The sequence below is a fragment of the Peromyscus eremicus genome, chromosome 7 (assembly GCF_949786415.1).
Source record: "Peromyscus eremicus chromosome 7, PerEre_H2_v1, whole genome shotgun sequence".
NCBI lineage: Eukaryota > Metazoa > Chordata > Mammalia > Rodentia > Cricetidae > Peromyscus > Peromyscus eremicus.
This window is the reverse complement of record NC_081422.1, coordinates 18,653,251-18,679,483: the sequence shown is the minus strand read 5'-3', so window position 1 is coordinate 18,679,483 and position 26,233 is coordinate 18,653,251. Positions and strand designations below refer to the sequence as shown.

The 26,233-nt window shown below is 38.6% G+C and overlaps 1 protein-coding gene across 2 annotated transcripts in view; it reads right to left on the bottom strand.

Annotated features, from left to right (window-relative positions):
* The window catches only part of Bbs9 (Bardet-Biedl syndrome 9), a 434,048-nt gene that overhangs the window by 216,701 nt on the left and 191,114 nt on the right, over window positions 1-26,233 (bottom strand). For both annotated transcript variants that reach the window (XM_059267526.1, XM_059267527.1), the window contains exons 13-16: window positions 23,541-23,643; window positions 21,395-21,499; window positions 11,187-11,327; window positions 7,158-7,253 (exon numbers count right to left, since the gene is read on the bottom strand). In XM_059267526.1, coding sequence (XP_059123509.1) covers window positions 7,158-7,253; window positions 11,187-11,327; window positions 21,395-21,499; window positions 23,541-23,643 — 445 coding nt within the window. The remainder of the gene's footprint in view (window positions 1-7,157; window positions 7,254-11,186; window positions 11,328-21,394; window positions 21,500-23,540; window positions 23,644-26,233) is intronic.

Here is a 26,233-nt window from a genome sequence, read left to right as displayed (position 1 = left end):
AAACTATGACAGAACAGAGTTATCATTTCCAATCATTTTCCCTCAAGTTCTGACATCATTAATAAACAATTATCATTCTTACTCATAAACCCCATAACCCAATTTTTGAGAATCTAGAGGCATATGACAGCCTGTGCTCAGGCTGGTTGCTTTGGTTGCTTCAAGGACACTAGACCAAAACAAAATCTTCAACCACCCTGGGCATTTTTGCCATGTCTCAAGCAATGTATTATTAACTCTTAGTGGTCAGAGTGCCCAGGAAAAATCCCCAGGCTAAAGTTACTGCAGTTAGTTATTATTCAAATTCTGACATAATACAATCAATGTTCACATTTATATCTCTATAGAATTTGTCTATATGTCTAATCCTGGCATTCTGTTGTTCCTTGGTCATATGTCATTATAGTGGCTCCACATGAGCTAACTTCTAAGAGAGGGAGATCCTAACACCTCATATTTTCATCATCTTTCCACTCCATACTTTGGTCATCAATATGTCTCTATGTAGGGCAGAGTTGTATGGCACGTAACTGTCTGAGTATACAGTGGGAAGACGCTTGTAATCTGAACTGCAGACAATTCCTCTAGCCCACCAAATCTTGTTGACCTTTGTAATTTTACTTTGTTTTGAATATCTTGTTCCTGTATAAGTACAGGAACAGATGTTTCAAGAATGTCTCATAGCCTCATGAAGAGACCTCTAGCTTCTTTGTGTGTCACAACCTCCAAGGCATAAGGAAGACCTTCAAGTAGATAAGGATATCCCCCTAAAAGCAGGGGTGGGGGGGGAATAGTATGTTCAGGGAAGTTTACTTTCCTGGGAAAGCTTAGAAGCAGCATTCCTGGGAGAAGGCATAAATGATTCATAAGGAATTTTCCATCAACCCAATTTCCTCAAATTGTACAAATATTAAAAGTGCCCAAGTATGCAACAGGTGGAGATGAAAACCAAAGGTGGCATGGCAGCCATCATGGGGCTCAGCTTTGCTGGATCTTTGTCAGCAGCTGTGTGGCTTCATGACTTCTGCCATTCCGTTCAGATATGGCTGTGCCACTCAGTAAGTTCCAAGTGAACAATATAGCAACAATGTTGAAAAGACTATTAAAGGCTAAAATTTATCAAGCATCTACAATGTACTAGAAAGTTAATACATCTCTTTAAGGGACTACTTCACGTGAAGTCATGTATTATCTCACTATTTCATTACCATCTTATAGGTTTAAAATTTTACTGCCATTTTATAGATGATTAATAATTTTCCATAGTGATTCAAATAAGCTAGAATTTCAAACCTAAACTAGTGCTCTGAATCCAAAGTGCACATTCCTAAGCATTTTGTATAAAAATCTTAGTCCTTAAGGTAGAGCAAATGGCCTGTGCTCAAAGCAGAAATAGTCAGCCATATTTGAGACTGATAGAAGACAGTGAAAAGGATGTGCCTAGATAGGACCAACACTAAGCTGGGGTCCAACCATACACGGAGACATCTGTAACTGAGGCTCAAACCCAGCGCCTCATGTACACACTAGAAAGTGCCCTATCACTTCCCATTTATCTGTTTACTTTTTATTTTTGAGATAGAGTCTTACTAAGTTTCCTAGCTGACCCTGAACAAACTCTGTAGCCCAAACTAGCCTGAAATTCCTTATCCTCTTGCCTCAATCCCCCACTCCAAGTACCTGGGATTATAGGCCTGAGGCACCAAGGCCAAGCTCATACACAGATATCCACAAGGCTTGATAAAAGTTTGGTTAAAAACTTGGAAGAAATGCTATAAACAATTTCTGTAGATACAAGTTTAAAAGTATAAATTTATAACTTCTTCAATATTAGAAACTATGGAGGTACAGCTATACTTGTTTTTCAAAATGCTTTTTGAAAGCTAGATTTACATTATAAACAAATTGTCCCCATAGTGAAGAAATTGCTGAATACTAACTGATGAATCACCACCCCTTTCAAGTGCTCACTGGGTATAAGGCAGACACCAAATGACTTCAAATTTGACTAACATTATCACTAATTGTCCCTAAGATGTTTGGCCTCATTAAAGGAATTAATTTTTTATAATTATATATTTATATATTTACAATAATTAATTAAAGAGCTCCTACAGTATGATGGTCCATGCACTCCAGAAAATTCACTATGTCTAAAACCCTTATACATCTGCCAACATTTGACAATATCTTTCTTACTTCCTACATTGACCTTTACCTAATCCTCATGTTTATTTCTCGAGATCTTTACAATATCGCCTACAGATTCTATTTCTTTTATCAGCATATCAATGTTTGATTACTGATTCTCCTTACCCATTTGTCTGTCCTGCTGTAATCCACAGATTCTGCAAGGGATGTGCTAGCCTTGTATGTAACAAGACCCCGAGTGATAGGTACTCAAGACCTACTCTGCCAAGACGAAATGAAGCAAGACTCGCCCACCCCTTGCTCTCAAAATACTTTAATTAGCAAGCTTAAAGATCACCTGTGCTGTCTTCTGCAAACACTATGAAAGGCTCAACTTATCTTTGCGTACGTGTCTGACTCTTTTACTATGCCTAAAAGCATGCTAATTAAAGTGAGTAAGCACAGGGTTTTCCAACTTGGTTTTATTCCATTTGTTCCCTCTAGCATGTTAAAATCAAGAAGAACATAGGAAAGCCTAGTGTGTGTTGGTTGCCCTTTCCATTTTTAAACACCTACTTTGAATCTCTATACATGAATGGGGGTCTATTTAGTATTCTTTGTTCATTACCAGCTTAGCAGGACACAGAAGCCCAAGCTGAGAAACATCTCCCTTGTAACCTGGAGAAAATGTTTTCATTGTCCAATACCAACTTATGCTGGTTTTGCTGGTTAGTTGGTTGTGGTTGGTCAGTTGGTTGGTTAGTTGATTGGTTTTTGTTTATTTGTTTTGATACAAGGTCTTGCTATGTGACCCAGTGTGGCCTTAAACTCATGAAACTCCTGGTGACACTGCTTGAGTGACTGAGATTATAGCCATGTGCTACCACATCTGGAAAATGAGAAATTCTGTTGAAAGAGTACATTGTCCTGATTTATTTCTTGCCAGTAGTTCATTTTTCCTTTTATAATCCATATGATACATTCTCGGTCCATGGTGCTTGAAAATGTCACAAAGATGCATCTAGATGTGGGTCTTTTTCTCACTTGAGGGCTAAGGATCAATTGGATCTAGTATCCTCACCTGATACTTCATTTTTTGTCTCCACTGACCATCTCTCTAGTTTAGCCACCCATTCCCCGAAGACTACATCTTGCCTCTCTGTAGAGAAAAATGTAGTCTATGGCTGGGGAGATGCTTGGCAGTTAAAGTGTTCATAGCACAAGCAACAGAAACTGACTCCAAATCCCCAGAACCCAAGTAAATGTCAAGTAGGTATTTAGCCTGGAGCAGAGACGGGATCCTGGAGCAGGCTGAGCAGCAGACTCACTGTGCAGGGGAGCTCCAGGTTAGCTCTGCCTCCATGGATAAGGTGGAGGAGCAATGGAGGATTAATAACATCAACCTGAGCTTCCACACCCACATGTACGTGTGAACACTCATACACACACACGCACACACATGCACACCACACACATGATGGAAAACAGAGGTGTACAGTCTGTGTAAACCTTGGCCACAAGCACTGAGTCTGCTCTCGGGCTGCCACCTTGTCTGTCTCACCCACTCGCTACTTCTACCACAAGTTTGGGTCCATGGCACCATTAGCTTCTCATCACATATCAATTTTCTGCATCTCTCATTATCAGCTTGGATCTGATAGTCCCATTCTACAATCATTCTCATAAACATATTTTATCTGAAATTCTCCATTTCAAACTCCAGAGCTGCTTTGAGTGCTGGATGGAATAAATCACTGCCAAGGAAAACCTAACAGGATGACAGGTTTCACTTTACAATTCAAGATCTGAACTTCTTGTGGAAACTTGGCACAGCCTCTTCCCTCCGGGGTTTCTTATCCTGCAAGGCACCAACGTCATGCCATTTTTATTTTCAAAATGTAGATAGCATCCACGTTCCCATACCTTCCCATCAACCTTCCCATCAACCTTCCCATCAACGAGAGTGGTCGTCCTTGCTCAGTCCTTCCAGTTACAAGGAGTTACAAAAGAGTATCCCTGGGTCTGGGGGTGCAGCTCAGTGGTGAAGCAAGAACTTAGCATGTACAAGGCCCTGGACTCATGCCACAGAAAGAAAAAACAAAAGTGCCATATAGCACACATGATTTTCAAGCAGGTTTCTAAAGGAAATTAATCAGAGTAATCTACAGCAAATATTAGCCAAGAGCTAAAGACAATTCCAAACAGCATATGTATCATGTACTGAGAAGAGATACACTGTGTCCCTTCCACATGTTGGAAATCTGGCATTCCAGATTTCTTTATATGAATTACCACTCTGTGCTTTTTATAAAAAGCCAAGTATCAGTCAGGCACAAGGGTACAGAGAGGGGCAACAATGTCTCCCTTAACTCCAGAAAACAGACTTCCATACTCATCTTCATCACAAAGTCCTCTCCTGCATCCCTAAAGTCAAAGAACCAGCATAGAAATGGAGCAGCGGCCCTTCAGGTTTCAATTCATGCACTCCTTAGCTTTCCTGTTGAATACTACTTCCTGTGTTCTGTCCACCCACCACACAACCATGCCAAGGCATGACCACAAGCATAGATGCGAACAAGGTGGTTGTGTATCTCTGGGTGTCAGTAAAGTGTTAAGAATAAGAAAGTGGCAAAGTGCTCCAAAGGCCACTCTTCTGAAGAGGACAATTACCAAGGCAGTAGGACATCAATATGCTCAGTGACACAAAAAAAACAAAGCTTGTTTTTCATATGGTTTCAACGAAAGATTAACTATAAAGCACCACCAATTGGGACTGGAGCAATGGCCCAGCCATTAAGATCACTTGCTGCTCCTGCAGAGGACACAGGTTCAGTTCGCTGCACCCACATACAAGCTCAAAACAACCTGTAACTTCAGATCCAGGAGACAGAACCTCTTCTGGCCTCTGTGGCACTAGGCATTTGCATGGAACACACACATATATACATGTATATATGTGTACACATGTACATATATATGTATATATGCGTGTGTGTAGGCACTGATATACATATAAGTAAAAATTAATCTTCAAAATAATCAAGTACCATTAACTCAAATCAGCATTTCCATAGTTTACAAAAGAAAGATTGGTGATAATTTTTTAGTTTAACCAGAGGATAAATTAATAAGAAAATGCACCAAAATGATTCCAACATCCAAATGAAGAGTAAAGCCAAGCAAAGTATAACAATACCAGGGGCCTGTGCTTAGCACAGTGGCCAGGGCACTTAGGAATTTGTTCAGAGTTTAGACCTCATCTTAGAAATATTTTATGTGATGCCAATGTAATGACTGTAGTCATGACTTGTCACAAAGACCATTAAAGTATAGCATTTTCTTCTCTCTTTTTGAGTAACTTTTAATTGTTATGCTTTACTCTAGAATATCTACTTACATTCAGGATTATTTCATTGGTTAGCAATCTATATATTCAAGAAGCTTCTATGAGCTTAGATATAGAAACATAGTCAGTTTCAATAGCAGGAAATATGCTCCTGATAACAAGTTTCAGTTTCAAAGAAGATGTCTTCATTTCATTCATTCTGTTATTGCAAGACAGCCAAAATGACTGCAGATGTAGACAGTACAAACGGCCAGCCGACCGCTAAAATGACAGGATGCTTTTTAAATTTTACAGTCCTGGAGATCAAACCCAAGGCAAGCACCCTACCATTGAGTCACATCCCTACCCACAAAACTGCAGATTTTTCTAAACTGGCATGTATTCAAACTATTCTAATGGACGCCATCATACACACACACACACACAAACACAATTTATCCCAATGAAATGTGTATTACTATCATGTTTATTTCTATGAAAGTATATATCAAAAAGTGAGGTTAATTTGTTTAGTATAGTAAATACAGCAGAAGTTTTAAATCAATTAGTTTCAACTATTTTCCTCATATGAAAAAGTTAAATTAATAAAGCATATTTAAATTGGAATTCAATCTTGGCTATATAATTAATGGATTTCTACCTGATATTAGTCTCAGCCAAAAACAATCATTCATTTCATGCTCATTTCTGTCAATGTCTACCCTAGTTGGTTTTAGGTTTTTTTTGTGTTCATATACGCATGTGTGCACAGGCGTGTGTGTGTGTGTGTGTGTGTGTGTGTGTGTGTGTGTGGTCAACTTGACACATTCTAGAGTTATCTAGGAAGAGGAACCTCAATTGAGAAAATGCCTTCATCTAGACTGTCTGTAGGCAAATCTGGGGGCATTTTCTAGATTCATGATTGACTTGGGAGGGCCTAGCTCATGAGGGACAGTGCCAGACTCCTCTGTGGCCTCTGTTTCAATTTCGGCCTCCAGGATCCTGGCATGAATTCCTGTTCTACTGTCCTCAGAGATGGAGTATGACCTAAAAGTTATAAAACCTTTCCTTCCCAAATTACATTCGGTCATGGTATTTTACCACAGTAATAGAATCCCTAACTAAGAAAATGTCAAATAGGGATATAAAGGTAAATATAGATATAAATATAGCTGATACATGATATGTAGACAGATAGAGGATAGACTGATTAGATGATAGATAGATAGATAGATAGATAGATAGATAGATAGATAGATTTTTTTTTTAAGTTGCCCAAGGTAAAATATGCCTGAACTGAAAGCATGAGAGAAGCTGAGTCAGAAAAGTCACAAGTTCAAACCCAGGATAAATTTCATATGGGGGAACCTGTCTAAAGAAACATTAAAAAATAAATATATACATAAACATGCACAAAAGAAAACTAATTCTAGTTTTTAAGAGTTCTTGAAACCCAATTCACTGTATATGTATCTTTAAACCATTTTAAATTTTAAAATTCCTTTCAAACCCTCTTCATCCCCAAAACTACAGCTACATGTCTCTAATATAATCTAGTCTTCACAACTCTCATATCTTATACTCATGGCCCTTGTCTGTCTACAGCTAGCTAAACATCATCTGCACCCTTTGCAAAGTTCCTGGTGTGGTACAGTGTCCTATGCCGAACATTTAGCAATAGTAACAGTACAGTTCTACTTACGAGAAGTTCTGGAAGCAAGAAGAGTAACTCGAGAGCCGCCTAAGAGACGAAAACCCATGACATTCACCTGATCATCATCTGACTGATTGGCAAAGTCTACAAAGCAAAGGGAAAAATAATCATCTACTTAATTACAAAATAAACACTAATACTTGAAATAGGAAGCTTAGTTGGGTAAGTTTTACATTATTAATATTTAAAATGCATGTTTGAACTATATTAGCTGATCTTCACAGCAGTTCCCAATTGCTCAACTTCTGTCTCATAATAACACTCTGAAATGATTCCATTTTCCTTATTTCTTTTTCATAGATGATCACAGGTGTGAGGCTGAACGTGCACAGGATAAACCTAAAAAACAATGTCATTCCAGAAAGCAAAGAAAACAACTGCGATTTGCAGATATTTTAGGAAGATGTCTCAGCCTGCGTCAGAAGACTATCACGGACATAGTGGTGAATGGCAATTACCCCATGTACACAGCAGGAAAAACTCTGATGTGAGGCCAGCCTAGGCGACAGAGAGACTCTATCCCCAAAAAGACAGAGGCAGGGGGAAAGGTTTAAATTAACAGAGAAAAAATATAAGTGTTGAAACAGAAAATTGTAGTAAAACTTGAAATATTTTAAAAGGTTGTTTATATTGATACCAAAACAAAAACAAATTGTCCCTATTGGAGGATCCCAGAGAATCTATTGCATTCACTTTATCTAAATATAGACACTTCCCTTATTGGATTGGATTCCAATAACCCTAAAATAAATTTAAAGTTCATTAAATCAAAACACACTTCATATATCTACCCTTCAAACAACGTAAGTTCGCCTCACCTACAACTGACTGCGCTCCAAATGCTTATATTCACCGAGTTGAGAAAAATCGTGTACTGTAAAATCATTCTGGGCCTTAAAGAAATCAATTTCACACTAAATTTCAAAATGTTTCAAAGTATTCTTAACCTTAATCTATTAGCTCCACTTTCAGACCTTCATCCAAGAAATTATCATAAATTTGAAATAGTTTTTTGCAAGGATATCACAAGAACACAATGTAAATATCTAAAAATAGAATATGAGTCAGATAATTTCATGGTGTCCATTTATAATAAAACACCATGTAACAAAGTCACAAGTGAAAATATTTATAGAGATGTTTCTAAAAAATATTTTAAAAGTCTCTATGGGAGGGGTAGATGCTTACAAAAATTAATTTAGCAACATTAGGAGAAAATAGAAAAATAGATGTATGCATTTCTGGATAGTAAATTATTGGCTGGTTCTTTGTGTGAACTTATCTATTTTTTAAACTTCTCATCTATTTGTAATGAAAGGTAAAATCACTCCACATATGCCCTATATTTCTTCACAAAAGAGTAGATAAACAATTAGGAAGAGACATAGATTTAAAATTATTTCTTCTGTATGAAGCTCATTAGTCGATTTCTTTCAGTAGAATATATAGATTTGAAATAGCCACTGTATCTAATGTCAACATATAAGAGCCTTTATTTACTGAGGGTGATGTTAGAATTACTTTAAACAATTACATAGCTCTATCATGTTCATTGTATTTAAAATAAAAATACATATTACATATATACAATCTTGGGGAAAACAGCTTCTAATTTGTCACTCAGTGCTGTTTCTAAAGCAAGTAAAAGGCTGACAGGCATGATACCCCACAATATCAACAAAACAGGCTTCAAAACAGTAGAAAAGTGAGGGCCACCAAGCTTTTTAAATATGTAGTCACCAGGCGGTGGTGGCACACGCCTTTAATCCCAGCACTCGGGAGACAGAGGCAGGCGGATCTCTGTGAGTTCCAGGCCAGCCTGGGCTACAGAGTGAGTTCCAGGACAGGCTCCAAAGCTACACAGAGAAACCCTGTCTCGAAAAACAAACAAACAAACAAAAAAAAACAAAAAAAAAATGTAGTCTACATTGTATCTTACCAAGATAAACTTCTTGGTTAACGGCCTACATTTTTATTCAATCTCTAGTTGAGTTCTGTTTATGCCAATAAAGGTCAATGTCTCAGAATCCAATACTTAAACAGTATCAACAGCATCAATAAATTTGTTATTGTTCCACATATAATTTCCAACTATGTGCCCATGGCAGTTTATGCAATCTAAGGAAATAATTTGTGCAAAGTGCTACATTTTTACAGTCTAGATTTCTTACAAAAAATGGAGAGGAAGGAAGAGAAGGTGGGGAGAAAGGAGAAAAATAACAGGGAGGAAACCATAAAAAAACAACTACTCGGGACTGGAGAGATGGCTCAGAGGGTAAGAGCACTGTCTGCTCTTCCAGAGGTCCTCAGTTCAATTCCCAGCAACCACATGGTGGCTCACACCATCTATAATGAGGTCTGGTCTCTTATGGTGGGCAGGCAGAACAACACTGTATACATAAAAAAATAAAAAAACAAAAACAACTACTCACTATGTGTCCACAAGCTCGATACAAAGTTAAGACTTGAATGGTTGTTTTTAAAGAATACTTTTTTGCATGGCAATATATAAATGAAGGTTTTAAAGCCTGTGTCTTGGCTGGGTGTGTTGGTGCACACCTTTAATCTTAGCACTCAGGAGGCAGAGGCAGGTGGATCTCTCTGAGCTCAAGGCCAGCTTGCTCTACATAGTGAGTTCCAGGACACTCAAAATAAAAACCAAAGTAAATAAGCTCTACTACTCTTAATGAGTAACAAATCAAAAGCATTTTATATAATAACACAAAGGGATGACTTACAACAAATTTCTCAGTTTTGTGGGAAATAGTCTGGATTCTAAAAATCACGCCTCAAACACAAGAGTAAAAATACACTTCATAGTGAACAGGGTTGACTTTTAATAAAGTACTTTAAAAGGCTGTTCAACTCTCAGGTTTTTTTCTTTTGATTCCATGCCATCACTAAGAACGTGGATAGGGCAGAAAGGTTCTAAGAGCCGTGGGTGATGGATAGATCCAAGGAAACAGTGTCTTCCAGACACAACAGGACGGAAGCACACGTGAACTCACAGAGACTGGGCAGCATGCACAGGGTCAACACAGGATTAAGCCAGATGGGTCCCAGCACTAAGAGGGGGAGGGGAAGTGGGCTCCCGCCACTACCAAGGAGCTCTCTGCAGCTGGTGACTGCTGAGAAAGGTAGAATCGATGTTGTCCAATGCAGTGTCACTGAGTACATGAACTACACTCCAGGGCCGGCCCCACGCCCAGTAGCTGACCAACACAAAGCAAACTAATTGATGAGTTTCTGGGGTTTTGTTTTGTTTTTGGTGTGGGGGGAGCTCTTCGTTTCATTCTGCTTTGGCATTTTGTTTGTGTGTCTGTTTCTTTTATCTTTTGCTAGTTTGATTTTCAATTCTGTGGTTTTATGAATTTTTTTTTTTTGCGGGGGACAATAAAATTGCATGGGTTGGGTGTTGCAGAGGATCAGGAAGAAAGTGAGAGAAGGGAAAATCATGATCAAAATATAGTGTTTGAAAAGAAATTATAAGAAAACAGAAAGCAGGCAGGTATCTACTCCAAACCCTGATTACAATGCTGTGCGATGTGGCCAAAGCTGCGGCTCTTCTAAGACACTCAGAAATCACCCCAGCATACTCAGCAGTGTGCTGTGGGATGTTCTGTGTGCTCAAGTCCAAGACACAAAGACCATTCAGCAACCAGAACATTTGCTCCTCCAGCTGCTGTAGACAACAGTCTGAGGAACGGCCATCCCTGAGACAACCCTCAGAAGCGACAGTAGTGATGAACTGTTATGAATACTAAGAACAGGATACATCCATAGGTCTACAGTAACACCTAGCAATAAATATGTATATTTCAAGCCAAAACTTCCAACCTAGCAAAGAATCATTTATTGTTTTATATCTGAACACTGAAGCAAAATAATGATTATAAAAATGTTAATAAAACATAAAAAGTGTACCATCACCTTACTGACTAAGCTGTTCACCTTTCAGCAGGCGCATGAGAAGAGGGAGCATTCCCAGCTCCCCACGGAGTGTACCCCAAGTCCTACCTGGAAAGAGGCTGGGCAGACCGACAGGAGGTTTGTTGGTGTCGATAGTCAGTTTGTGGCTTGCAGTTTTTGAAGGCTGACCTGGTAGGCAAATTAGTTTCAGGGGAAGTCTAAATTTACATTGGATAACCCGAGGAATTCCTGAAATTACAAAAAAATTAAAACTGTAGCTCTGAGTTGGACAAACATCTGGGTAGAAAGAATGTGTATTCTGAGCAGGAGCCCTGGGAAGTTTGCTGCCTGCCTCTCCGTTTAGCTCCAGCCAAGTAACTGGAAAACACTACCGGGACTCATATCTATCTATCTATTCATTCATTCATTCATTCATTCATTCATTTTAGTGTGAAAGAGGTGGGGGAGGGGAGGGAGAGAGCTAAAATGCAAGTAAATGAACAGAAATAAAAAAATATACTGAGTGAAGTAACCCAGGAAGACAAACACTGCATGTTTTCTCTTATTTGTGGACCCGAGCTCGGAATCTTTCAGTGTGATATATAACCCGAGATAACTGCAGATGCAAGGAAAGGAAAAAGGAAGCCATAGAGTCGTAGAGCACAGAGGGGAACAGGGGTTTCAGAAGAGGAGACCGCATGGCACCGTTGCTATAGGGAGAAAACTGAGCAAACCAGGGAGGAAGACTTACCTAGGAGAGCGGAAACACAGAGAGAGGAAGAGGGATAAATTACACTGAGGGTGCTTGAGAAAGCCATGGAAAATCCTATTTTATGTTCAATTAAAATTACATATAATATATATAAGTGTATTTGTATGCATACATACTTTTAACTAAAGTTACACAGTTGTGGTGATAATGACCCCGCATAAAAATATAGACTATCTACCAACTCCAAGTGCCTGGCGTGGGAAGCATTCCTTTAGGTTGCTGCAAGAACCCCCAAGATGTCCAGTCTATTGCCACTACCCCGGTTGTCTCCCAGATAAAGGACTTGGAGGAATCTAGCTGGAACTGACCTGGAAGCCTCCTCCTGAGGACTAGGTCTTACAGCACAGGAAGGAGCAATGCAAGGTGCCAAGGGAACAAAGCCATCAAGAGTCCTACAGAGGTGCAATGCCTACAAACCACAAAAACGGCCAGAAAAGAGAGGTATGCTAAAAGGTACAATAGTGGCGCTTATGTCCTGGGAGTAACCAACAGCCATCTCATCGGACTTATGGCTGCTCAGCTGGAAAAAATTCCTATTTGGTACTGTAAACTTCACGGCCTACCTGTGTCTAAGGCCATGAAATCAGGAGAACCTGCGGCTGCCATCTTTCTACACCAGCATAACTTCTAAGTGCACTCTAAATACTGTCAACAGGCAAGTGTGGTTTTCCTCGCTCAATGAAGCTTCCTTTTGCAGCAGGTAGAGGTCATTACAGAAAGCCACAACTTGTGAAAATGCAAAGAACAACTGAACATACGGTGTCTGTCCCCAGTTAACACATCAGCAATACCATGCCTACACCTCAGGCTTAGAGAACATCACAGAAGAGGAAATGGGAAGGCTGTGAGGGCCAAAGGACCAGGATGTCTGCTGTGACACAGTCTTCTTTAAAACATTATAAAGTGAAAAATTGGGGACTGGACATTTTCAAAAAGAGGACATCAAACAGAAAGGGGGATGTGGGGAGGAAGAAGTGGATCTGGGGAGGGTGGGGGAAGGGCAGGAGTGAATATAATCAAAATATATTGAATGAAATGCTTAAAGAATTGATTAAAATATTTTAAAGAGTTAAAATAAGCATAGACGTGAGGTCTATCTTTAAGCCCATTTGGACACCATGAAAATCATTCAGTTACTGAGACAATTCTTCAAGATTTTCAAAGCCCTAGCCACAGCCTACAGCTATCAGTTAAAATGAGCAAAGAACACTCAGTTTCCATGAGACTCTGTATTATTATATCTCAAATTGGTCTACCCAAAGCATTCTAAATCCTTAGATATTTTTACATATTGAGGATTCAAATTATATTAACTATTTTCAATAAATTATTACTGTGAAAGTTCAATGTACATGAGATTGTCTGAAGTTCATGACAATTTTACACATTAATATTGAAAATGTTACTTAGGAGAATTAGGTTTTATCACAATTTCACATTATAATTTTAAGTTCTAATTTTTATAACTCAAGCCTAATATTTAGTGGTAAATGTTGTCAGTATTCATACAGGTATAGTTAAGCAGGTAACCGAATAATTAAATTAAATTAATTTAATAACAAAGCTGAATAATTTCATTCTCAAAATTATTTTAAATCACTTTTCATTCTTTTTGTAAAACAACCAAGAATTTATAAGGTTATTTATAAATCTAAAAATCAGTATTTTAACCTTGAGCTTGCTCTCTTTTTATTCTAGGATTCTGTTTCTGACAAGATAATATGAAAGGTGGGGGCAAAACATAGAAATCGGTATCTTACTGAAGTCCTGTACAGAAATGGAAAACTCAAAATGTCCACCCTACTTAGTGCGTTCGCAAACTCATCTCTTCATTTCTCTGTGGGGGAGTTGGTGAGAGCTTTATGACAGTAAAAGCAGAAGCAGTTAAAATATGGCCTTGAAATTAGAAACACAGTTTGTCAAGATGACTGAGTTGGGGCTGAATCCCCATGGACGATGGAGATGTGTTCTGTCTCCTTCGTCCTAGGACAGTGAGGGAACATCAGCAATGCTGAACCTGCTGGTGAAGGAGACAATCAAATGCTTCTTCAGATCACGAGGGGCACACCTGTCATTCTTCTCCACACAATCTATTACCCATCAGTTCTTACCCAGCTCAGATTTTGCTCATAACCTACAGATGTTAAATTTACTTCTGGAATCCTAGAATGGTGTGTGTTCAGAAAAGTCCCTAGGTATCACTTTCTGATGAGGGTTTTAGGGGCATATGTGTTTGTACTTAATAATGATAAAATGTTTGGAGTCAAAATATTATGGTAGCACATTCTAAGATACTTTCCAAGCCACAGCTATCAATTCCACCACACGTAAAAAATTACAAATTGCTTCTTTGCTAACTTTAAGGAAATTACATATATTACATATATCCCCAAATTATGAAAATGAAGCCTTAAATAGGTTTCTATTATAATAGATAAGTTACAACCCCAGTTAACAGATACAGTGTGGAAAGAACAAAAGTTGCTTCTATCTCTTTAATTTTAAATGAATAGCTAACAAAAAGGCTTTAACTTCTGACTACTCTATACACAAAGAATATAATCTTATATATGCACTTTCAACTAAATTCTAAGTTAACTGTTCAAACCAAATACATGAAGCCCTGCTTGAAGAAAAACAAAAGAAAAATTAAAATAAAGACTTTTTCAGTGTTACTCTTGGAACAGTTTTGAACCTGGTTGAAAAAGCCTAATTGGTCCTAACTCTTTGTACCAAAGTACTGATATATACTTTCAACTAAATCTAAGTTAACTGTTCAAACAAACTTTCTTCAAACACTGTGTCACGGCCTCTACACCATTTGCACCAGGTACATGGACTCATGGTTTTAAAATTAGGGCTGATCAACAACACTGGCTTTATTTTAAACTGAAGAAACTAGTGAGAATACAGGAGATCAGGAATGGAAACAAGCTGGAGAGAAGGCTCCGTGTGTGCACACTTATGATAAAGAAAAGAGGCTGGAGAGAAGGTGTGTGCACACTTATGATAAAGAGGGGCTGGAGAGAAGGTGTGTGCACACTTATGATAAAGAGGGGCTGGAGAGAAGGTGTGTGCACACTTATGATAAAGAGGGGCTGGAGAGAAGGTGTGTGCACACTTATGATAAAGAGGGGCTGGAGAGAAGGCTCAGGTGTGTGCACACTTATGATAAAGAAAAGGGGCTGGAGAGAAGGCTCAGGTGTGTGCACACTTATGATAAAGAAAAAGGGGCTGGAGAGAAGGCTCAGGTGTGTGCACACTTATGATAAAGAAAAAGGGGCTGGAGAGAAGGTGTGTGCACACTTATGATAAAGAGGGGCTGGAGAGAAGGCTCAGGTGTGTGCACACTTATGATAAAGAAAAGGGGCTGGAGAGAAGGTGTGTGCACACTTATGATAAAGAAGGACTGGAGAGAAGGTGTGTGCACACTTATGATAAAGAGGGGCTGGAGAGAAGGTGTGTGCACACTTATGATAAAGAGGGGCTGGAGAGAAGGTGTGTGCACACTTATGATAAAGAGGGGCTGGAGAGATGGCTCAGAGATTAAGAGCATTAACTGTTCTTCCAGAGGTGCTGAGTTCAGTTCCCAGCACCACACTGTGGCTCACAACCATCTGTAATGAAATCTGGTGCCCTCTTCTGGTGTGCAGGGATACGTGCAGACAGAACAATGTATACATAATAAATAAGTATCTTTTTAAAAAAAGAAGAAAAGGGGGGGGGCTGGAGAAATGGCTCCATGGTTAAGAGAACTTGCTGCTCTTCCAGAGGACCCAGGTTTGACTTCCAGCACTCATATGGTGAGTCACATCAATCTGTAACTCCAGTTCAAAGGGATGTGATGCCTTCTTCTGGCCTCTTTGGGCACCAGGAACAGGCATGGTATGCATACATATGTGCAGGCAAAACATCCATGCACATAATAAAAGGATTTTTTTCAAGAATTGCCTGGATTAATAGACTTCAAGACTTGTGTGGTAGCACATACTGTAATCCCAGATCTTGGAATCTAAAGGCAGAAGGGTAAAAAGTTGAAAGTCATCCTTAGCTATGTATCGACCTTGAGACCAGCCAGGGCTACACGAAACCTTGCTTCAAGAGAAAAAGAAAAATTAAAATAAAACCTTTTCACTGTTGCTCTTGGAACAGTTTTGAACGTGGTTGAAAAGCCTAATTGGTCCTAACTCTTTGTGCCCCCAGTGACACCTCCTCTCTGCTGTTGGCAAAAACTGTCTGCCTAGCTGGCTAACTCAAATCTGCAATCTAAGCTGAGAAAAGAAGGGTTCATCATTCACTGGATTCCAATATCAACCGAGTCATTCATCAGTCTGACTTTGCTGTATAGGATCTGGAATTTTTTAGCAAATTGAATCACCTCTCTTTCATATGTTTCCCTTCCCATAACCCGCTAGAGGAAATGGATAGTAACAACTACTACAATGCAATTAATCACAAAGCCATTTGTCAATCAGAGAGAAAAGTTACATTAAAACCACACCTGAATGAACAATTTTCCAATACTAAAATTCTAATTACACCTGGCATACACACCAGCCCAGGATCACTTTCAAACAGGAAGCCAAAAAGTGCTTGAAAAATAAAATGGACATATTGTGTGTGTGTGTGTGTGTGTGTGTGTGTGTGTGTGTGTGTGTGTCTGCATACACACGCACACGTATCTGCAAATAGGACAGCCACATCTATATAATCAGACTTCTGTAGAAGACCTGTGAACTCTCTGCAAGGCTGCTGGAGTCATTTCTCACTGCAAACAGGAAGTCCAGAAGGAGCAGCAATGTCTGGTAGCCAGGACTTCCTGACCGACCCCTCCTGTAGTGACTGGTAACATACTGTACTTTGTCTACAGGCACGTTTTTCTCTGCCCATGGCATGTAACTTTAATGTAGAAATAATGGAAGCGAACTCCTATGAGACCGCATAAACCTCACTTCCTTTTTCTGACACGGGAAACCAGAACTGCTTTTCTGCAACACGGCCTGAACAGATCAAGACAAGAAAATGGATCTGTCTGTGAAATATAATGCATGTGTGTGAGTGAGATCTGAGTGACAGCATATTGGGGCTTTTGACTACTAGATACAGTTGTGTATTTCAACCCTGCCCCCTTGCATTTAATAATAATTTAAACCACATCAAAAGAAATGATTAAAAATCACGATCACCTGTATATTGAAATACGGAAATTTCCATTCTGATTGATATTTCTCATGGTCTGAGCTGAGCTTATGATAAAAGGGGTAAATATCTTTCAACAACAACCTTTACCTACTCTTTTAAACTTAACCACTTGAATAAGAATATGGTAATTTACAAAATTTAAATTAAAATTGTATTAGCTACATATACTCTGGAGGATTAGAATTTAAATAGTAATAGTTTTAGTTCAACTAAATTTTAATTCATCAAGTAAGTTTCATATTACTAAGCTACAAATCTACACTAATATTAAGACATTGCTCATATAAATATATGATTACAGGCTACATGACTCAAACTGTTGCATCATCAAGATTGTGTGAGTATGTTGGGTGTAGTGGTGCAAGCCTTGAATCCCAGCACTCAGGAGGCAGAGGCAGGTGAATCTCTGTGAGTTTGAGGCTAGCCTGGTCTATATAGTAAGCTCCAGGACAGCCAGGGCTATCTAGAGAGATCCTGTCTTTAAAAAGAAAGAAAAAGAAAAAGATGTGTGACTAAATATTGCTGTTTTAACAGTGGTTTAACTATATCTAATTACTACTAGTTGGTGGATATTATTATCTAAAACTTGTTTTAAGGTAACTTTAATAAAAATAATCTGCTGTGTTAAATCTATATGACTTAAGGGGAAAGTAAATTAGGAGATAATGTCTATTGTGCACCCTGATAGTCCACAATTCAAAGATGAGTCATTTATTTCCACCCTTAAAGAGATCACATCTATTGGGAAACCTAAGAAACTAAGGTAAACTTAGCACAGCCTGGCATGTGTGCACTATGGAAAAGTGACCAACAACACTAGCTCGGGCAAGTTTAGCCTGGCCAGACCAATCTTTCAGAAATCCTGAATGAGATAAGAGACAGTTGTGTAATAGTTCACATAGCGTTCTTATCAGACACAGGTTGGTTTATTTGAGCATGTAGAAGAACATTTAAAATTAACTGACATGTACATTTTTAATTCTCTATTCTTTAATGTGGGTAAAATAATCTAATAATGAACATGTACTAAGGACTTTCAGCAAAAATTTGCCAATGTCATTTTTGGTGTTCCTCAACAAAGGCATTCCAGGGCTCGAGAGATGGCTCAGCAGTTAAGAGCACAGATGTGGAAACATGGTCGAGAGACAGCCCGAACTGACCTACTCTGGTGACGGGATGGCCAAACACCCTAATTGTCGTGCTAGAAACCTCATCCAATGAATGAGGGAACTGGATGCAGAGATCCACGGCTAGGCCCCGGGTGGAGCTCTGGGAGTCCAATTAGCGAGAAAGAGGAGGGTTTATATGAATGAGAACTGTTGAGACCAAGGTTGGATAAAGCACAGGGACAAATAGCCAAACGAATGGAAACACATGAACTATGAACCAATGGCTGAGGGGCCCCCAACTGGATCAGGCCCTCTGAATGGGTGAGATAGTCGATTGGCTTGATCTGTTTGGGAGGCATCCAGGCAGTGGGACCGGGTTCTGTGCTCATTGCATGAGTCGGCTGTTTGAAACCTGGGGCCTATGCAGGATCGCTTGGCTCGGCCTGGGAGGAGGGGACTGGACCTGCCTGGACTGAGTCTACCAGGTTGATCTCAGTCCTCGGGGGAGGCTTTGCCCTGGAGGAGGTGGGAATGGGGAGTAGGCTGGGGGAAGGGGAGGGGGGCGGGAGTGGGGAGAACAAGGGAATCCATGGCTGATATGTAGAACTGAATTGTATTGTAAAGTAAAATGAAATAAAATTAAAGAAAAAAAAAAAGAGCACAGATGTTCTTCCAGACGAATCAAGTTCCCAACACCAGGCAGTTGCCATCTACCTATAAATCCAGTGGCAAGGGATGCAACCCCTCTTCCAGACCCGAGGGTACCCACACTCACACATGCACACACACACACCAACCTGATGTACATACATGCGTACAATTAAAAACAAATCTTATTTAAGTCACTCAGTTCTTACCCTTCACCCCATTTGTAATGAGAATCCTCTTGAAACAGGCACATTGCCCTTCATAGCAAGACTAAGACATTGCCCTAAAGAAGTCTGTTACAACGTAAGCTAACGTAAAGGGTTGATCATGGTGTAACGCCCATTGAGTTTAACAACAAACTTGAGCCTGATAATTCATTTCCCCTTTATCCTTTAACTTACCATCAGGATTTCGATCTATCCATAAGAAGCAATGCAAAAGACAGTGGGAAAGAAAAAATGCAAACTAATTATCTGCGGTAAAGCTACAAGACAAATTTGATACACATCTGTTTAAAATATAATTTAAATTTACAGGAATAGCACATACACCCCAACAAAGAAAACAAAAGCCTTATTTGAAGAGCAAACCCTAAGTAAATGAAATTCAACAACGTGTTTGTGCCTCGGTTCTCAAAAGTACATGAGAATGGTACTCCAGTATAAATGTGGTTAAGAAAGCAACTCACTATCCAAGAGACACGAAGAATATCAAGTGGGAAGGCTGAGTGAAAATGTAAAAGCACAATGTTAACATTTCCAGTCAGTCTTTCTTGGAATAACTGTCGTAGATACTACTCTGGAATAATGTTCATTTGGATTTTGAGGATTGTCTTCTTGTTCTTATTTTACACACTTCTTATGTTCATTCACAACTAACTGTGAACCAAATAGTGTCGGGACCTCTGCCTTACTAATAATTTATGACATTCTAAATTCTATCTATAAGAAAGTACATGTGACAAAAATGGTAAATGCCACTGCAGGCCACAGGGCAATGGCCGATTTCACAGTATCTGAATGCACTTTGAGTGCGCTGTCCACAAGGCATTAGCCATTCTCTTTTTTTTTTCAACCAGTATCACTACTTTTCCTTGAATATTAGTGAACGAATTGTATAAATTAAGACATCAACCATCTCTATAAACAACTATGCAATACTGTAACTGATTACTCAGATGTTAAGTTAATGATAAAGGATCTAGAGGTAGCAACCAAATATTTATCATTTCTGTGTCTCAGAACTCAAAACCTTGACAGTCCTTTCAGAAGTCACCAAAAGGTCTGCCCTCCTTGAATCCTTTATCAAGTTTTCAGTTTTCATGAAATCAAATCTGCATAAACATAAAGGTGAGTATACAGCCCCAAAGTGTGAGAATTTGAGAAACAGATAAAGTGATCACTGCTGAGTAAAAATAAATATTAAGACTATTTAAATCCAAGTACTCCACAAAGCAAATAAAACTAGATTTTTTAAAAATACAACTAAGCTCCAAAATTACATCAGAGCATCAAGAACTTCCAATGAATAAACAGGAAGATTCAGCAAGGAGAATACAGCCATGAAGGAAGCCAAGGCAGCTAGAGTTTAAAATATGGAGACAGGTTTTAAAAACTGTATGCCTTTTTAACTGGAAAAATAAACCTTAAAACTGCCCAGAAATGTTCTTAAAACACAAACATAAAATTGCTGCAATATCTGATTACCAGCTCTACTACATTGAAATACCTTTTAAAGAGTTAGCCACTAATTTTTATTTTCTAACAACCAATTGCCATCCAAGTGTTACTATGAAATAATTACCACACAAGAAAGGAAAAGACAATCATACCAAAGTCAACTAAGTTCAAGTTTGTAACAGGATAATCACTTCTAGACTAGAGAGAACCTAATCATGCCTATTAAGAACAATCTAATGATATCTAATATCTTTATGCTAATTTTTAAAATAAAAATTTTAAATCTAAAAAAAAAACTGACTTAAACTCCAGATGAAAATGTAACAGATCTATTCCTAAATACTCTAACATGAAAGGTAAGGAGTTTTATTTAGTAGTTAAAAAACTATCTAAAATTGAATAGTGGCTTAATGTTATAGTAACCTACGCTTTTTTCACTAATTCATACCAGCTCTTTTAGTTTAAATAAATGAAGTATGATCTAGAGAACACTTTTCTAGTGCTAATAAAAATATAACATATTTGCTATTAAGCGAAAGAGGACAGTACACACGGAAATCGTATGAACACACTGTCATTAACACAGCACATGGAAGTATTTGGAATGATAATTCATGGAGTTGCAGTAGAAAAGAACATTCTTTTTTTTTTTTTTTTTTTGGTTTTTTGAGACAGGGTTTCTCTGTGTAGCTTTGCGCCTTTCCTGGAACTCACTTGGTAGCCCAAGCTGGCCTCGAACTCACAGAGATCCATCTGCCTCTGCCTCCCGAGTGCTGGGATTAAAGGCGTGCGCCACCACCGCCCGGCGAAAAGAACATTCTTTAATGGTATTCTTTTCTACCTTAAACACTTAAGTCATTTAACTTCAATTTGGTTTATAAGGTTGCAAATCACTGTATATGTTACCTGTTGGTCTGGAATAAGAAACAACCGCATTTCCTTCTAATTCGGATGGTACGTAACTTCTCTTCAGGTAAACAGAAAATGCAACTATGCTGGTCATATCTGGTACTATAGGGAATATGAAAGTTATACATAAGTTATGTGATGGATGCAATTATTAACAAAAACTAAACTTTTTATAGCATTTACTACATGCCAGGTACTTCAGAAAGCACTTTAAACAGCCACTCATACAATCCTCACAGAAATACTGTAAGGTAGTGCCATTATAACTCCATTTTTAATTATGAGGTGTCCAGAATACAGAGGTAGGGACTAAGGTTATGCCATTACTGTGACCCAGAAACTGACTCCACACAAGGCATCTCGCACTCCTCAACCCTGCATCTCTTTCCCTGGGTCAACAGGCAGAAAAAATGAGGGGAGCAAAAAGGGCCAGGAATCCTGGGGAGACAGTACTCTGTGGTGGCCAGAACAAAGTCTGAACGGGATTGGATACAGATGATGTCAGCAGCTTTACAGACTGTCCTGTCCTCCTGTGTCGGTGCATAGGCTGCCTACCATTATTACGGAGCCTTTAGAGTTTACCTAGAACAAAAGTTCTTCATAATAGTTTTTAGAAAGATAAATGGGACAACAAGAAGGCTCAGCAGATAAGGCACTTGTCACCACACCCAAAACCTGAGTTCTAACTCCAGCAATCACATGGTAGGAAAGAACTCTCTCTTGCAAGTTGACCTCTGACCTCCAGACATGGCAAGCACATACACAGGGGCACACATAAACAAAAAATAAGCCGGGCGGTGGTGGCGCACGCCTTTAATTCCAGCACTCGGGAGGCAGAGCCAGGTGGATCTCTGTGAGTTCGAGACCAGCCTGGGCTACCAAGTGAGTCCCAGGAAAGGCGCAAAGCTACACAGAGAAACCCTGTCTCGAAAAACCAAAAATAATAATAATAATAATAATAATAATAATAATAAATAAATGTTAAAAATTAAAACAATAATGTGTAAAAGAAAACTTAAAAAATTTAAAAACTTGTAAAGAAAGATAAATTGAATACATCATTTAAAAACAGAAAAGAAGCCAGGCATGGTAGCACACACCTGGAATCCCAGCACTCTATGAGTTCAAGGCCAACTTGATTTACATAGTGAGTTCTAGGACAGCCAGGGATATGCAGAAAGAGTCTGTCTTAAAAAAATTTTTTTGAAAGAAAATTTTAAAAGTTAACTAAGAGATCATTCTCACTGGACTAATGGCAACTTATAAGAGGTTTATGTGGAATTCTATACAAAGAACTCTTAATAGTCACCATTTATGACATGTTTACTATTTTATATGTTATTAGATACTTCATATAATCTCATTTTCTAAACTACATCTTCAAAACAATCATGTCATAGAGATGTTATTACTCTCTGCTTACCAGTTAAAGTAACAGGCTCTAAGTAGTTACTGAAAATAGTTCACCCAAATCATACATCAAGTAGTATAGGATTTAAAATTCAAATATGAGACAAATCTCAAGCCAGTACTCTGTCTTCCAATGATACTGATTCACTACAGATGTCACTAGGGAAACACCATTAAAGGAAGACTTCCAGGGCTGAGGACACAGCTCAGCTGATAGAGTTCTTACCTTGATGCACAAAGCTTCGATCTCTAGCAACACACACACACACACACACACACACACACACACACACACACACACACAGAGTGAGACACACACACACACAGAGAGACAGAGAGAGACAGAGAGAGAGACAGAGACAGAGACAGAGAGACAGAGAGACAGAGACAGAGAGAGAGAGAGAGAGACAGACAGACAGACAGACAGAGAGAGGGAGAGGGAGAGGGAGAGGGAGAGGGAGAGGGAGAGGGAGAGGGAGAGGGAGAGGGAGAGGGAGAGGGAGAGGGAGAGAGAAGTCTTCCAAATTCTAGTATTCAGATACAATAACAGATACAGCTAGTTAAGGAATATACTTAGAAATTCATAATCTAAAAATTATTCATCAAATAATCATTCGTGATACACGGTGGGGAAATATCTGTGAAAGAATACCACCACTTATTTCCCAGGAAGATCTCAGTGCTCCTTAAAAACCTCACCCCACAGTAAACATAGGACAAACAAGAAGCTTACCCGTGAAGTCAAAGGTAAACTGATCACAGGTCAATACTAAAGGCGGTTGCACATAGACTGACAATTTGACTTTTTGCAACACCACTCGATTCTGCAGGGAAATCTAAGGACACACAAATCATTAATAATATTAAATTCCACTTTATTCAAGTTGACAAACTACTACAACCAACTAAAAATCATTAACAAATAATTAGGAAACCTGATAAAACATGAGTAGTTTTATAACAGTTCACAGAAAAAAAAAATTCATAACGGCTAAAGAGTATAAATAAGCCAAATGTCCATCTCAATGGGCAATCAAAGCGTGGTCTATACCACAAAGTAACATTCAGTAAAAATAAATGAAGCTGACACATAAACTATGAAAAATATTATATTAAGTTTAAAAAAGCTAATCACAAAGAATTGCATACAGTATAATTCTATTTACATAAAATGTATAGCTCCCCTTCCCCTGCAAGGCCCAGGAGCCACTTCAGCAGAGGGAACAGAAATACTTTAAGAACCAGAGGTTAGGAAGACAGAAGCAAAACAGTGTCTTTGGACATGGCAGGACCACTTCGCCCATGAACTCATGGCAGGTGTGGTTACCTGCACACGACCTAAATAAGACCAAGCTAGTCAACACTCCAACATGGAGAGGCAAGAGGCTCACAAGGTTCTACCCCTAGTTCAGAAGAAATTGACCATTAATGACTTCTGAGGCATGGAGAGACAGTTTTCTTTAGGGATGTAGGTTGACCATGCTCTGGTGGATGGCCCCAGATCCCTGAGTATATGGGCAGGACAAACTGAACTTGGTGACCTTTAAAAAACAAAGACTACAGAAGTTATAGGTGGGCAAGGATCAGGGAGGACTTAGGGATAACAGGTGAATATGATCAATCTACACTGTATAAAATCCTCCATGAATTAATAAAAATATTAGATTAAAAAACTTATCTGTTATATAGACAAACCCTACCTCCAAAACAACTCCAAAAAACTTTATTTAAATTTTCAATAAAATAAATAGAACAACCTCTACAAAAAAATTAAATAGATTGGCACTTGCTTCAAAATAAAAGAGATAAGAGGGACAATCAATGGCTATTGTCATTTCTTTTAAGGGGTCCAATGTTCTAAAATTAGATGGGGGTATGGCTGGCCAAATCTGCAAAGATTCTACCAATCACTGTGAACCGTATAATTATATATAGTGATGTCTCAGAGTATCAGAGAGAGAAAACAGCTGTTCTCATCTATATTGAAAAACTGCATAATGGCATAAATGTGTTTGTTCTTTCCTTAAACACACTCATACTATTGTGGATTAATTATCTTATTTAGTATTAGTATACTTATTTTTACAAATGGCAATTATTCTGATAATTTCCTCACTTGTATGGATTTAATTTCACCCTAGGGCATATCAAAGCACTGCATTTTCTTCTGTGGCTAATCACAAAATTACTATGACATAACCAGTTCTAGACACCATCAAAGAATAAGGGTGTTAACTACTCTACTCCTGAGGGATTAAAATTCCAAACTGCTGATCTTACTTGGTGATGCTAAAAAATTCTACCCCTGTAAAACCAAAAGCTAAGATCTGTGGGATAATAGTTAGCCCAGAAGAAGGAATGGGTATGAGGACAGGAGGACAGGATGTCTCACTCTTTTCTGAAGAGGGTGTTGATAGCAACATCAGACCCGAGCATCTTCACTAGAGTACAGTGCCATGTGTCAGCGAGGGCATCAAAGAATGAAATACCTGCTTTGCATTAGGTATCTTCTCTCTTTGGTTCTGATTTCTTACAAGTTTCAGCCTCTTGGAATTGTCTGTGTAAGATGACTTCTTCTAACTATTAATAGACAGCCAAGCACTAGTCTATGTAGTAGGGTCATTCAGAATATCTGGAGGCAAACTCAAGTGCTGAGATTTTTATACCTCCTCGGGTGATCCTTATATACAACCTGGAATCAGCGGTTAGTTGAAAGTGATTCTTCCTTTGCTACAGAGCAGTTCAATCTAGTTAGTAGATTCTACCATATAAGGTAGACATATAAGATTGTTAACTGACATAACACAATGATGTCTTTATTATGAAGAAAACTAGTTTTGATCTGTCTCTTACATAAAAGGCATGCATCACTTGTCACTCAATTACACAAATATATTAATGTAAAATATCAAAAATGTATAATTGACTACAAACAAAATGTGCATACAATTAAAGTCAGCAAATGTTATGTATTGATTTTTAAGTGACATATTCTAAACAACCTAAAAATAATCCAAACAAAAATGTTTTGAGATGTAAAGTAATGTTTTTAAGAGAAAATTATTGAGGCAAATACATATGATAAGCAGAGCAAATAAGCAATGTATCCTGGAATTTTACTATAAAAACCCTGCTAATGCACAAGGCACCTGGCACACCAGAAACTAAACTTCTTCAGTGATGTCTGGCCACTGGGACAAAACCCTCAAGGTGACTGTGGCAAAAAGAAGCTGTGTAAGTGGCACACACCAGCATCTTTCAGATGGCTAGCTGGACCAGTAAGTTAACAAGACACAATTAAGTATTCTTCTATTAACAACAACACAATGTCCTCTGCATACCTACAATTAAATGTAATAGCCATAGTGGCTTTCTGTATTCATAAAGCATGCTCATGAGTGATTTGTGTGTCTTATCTCTAATAAT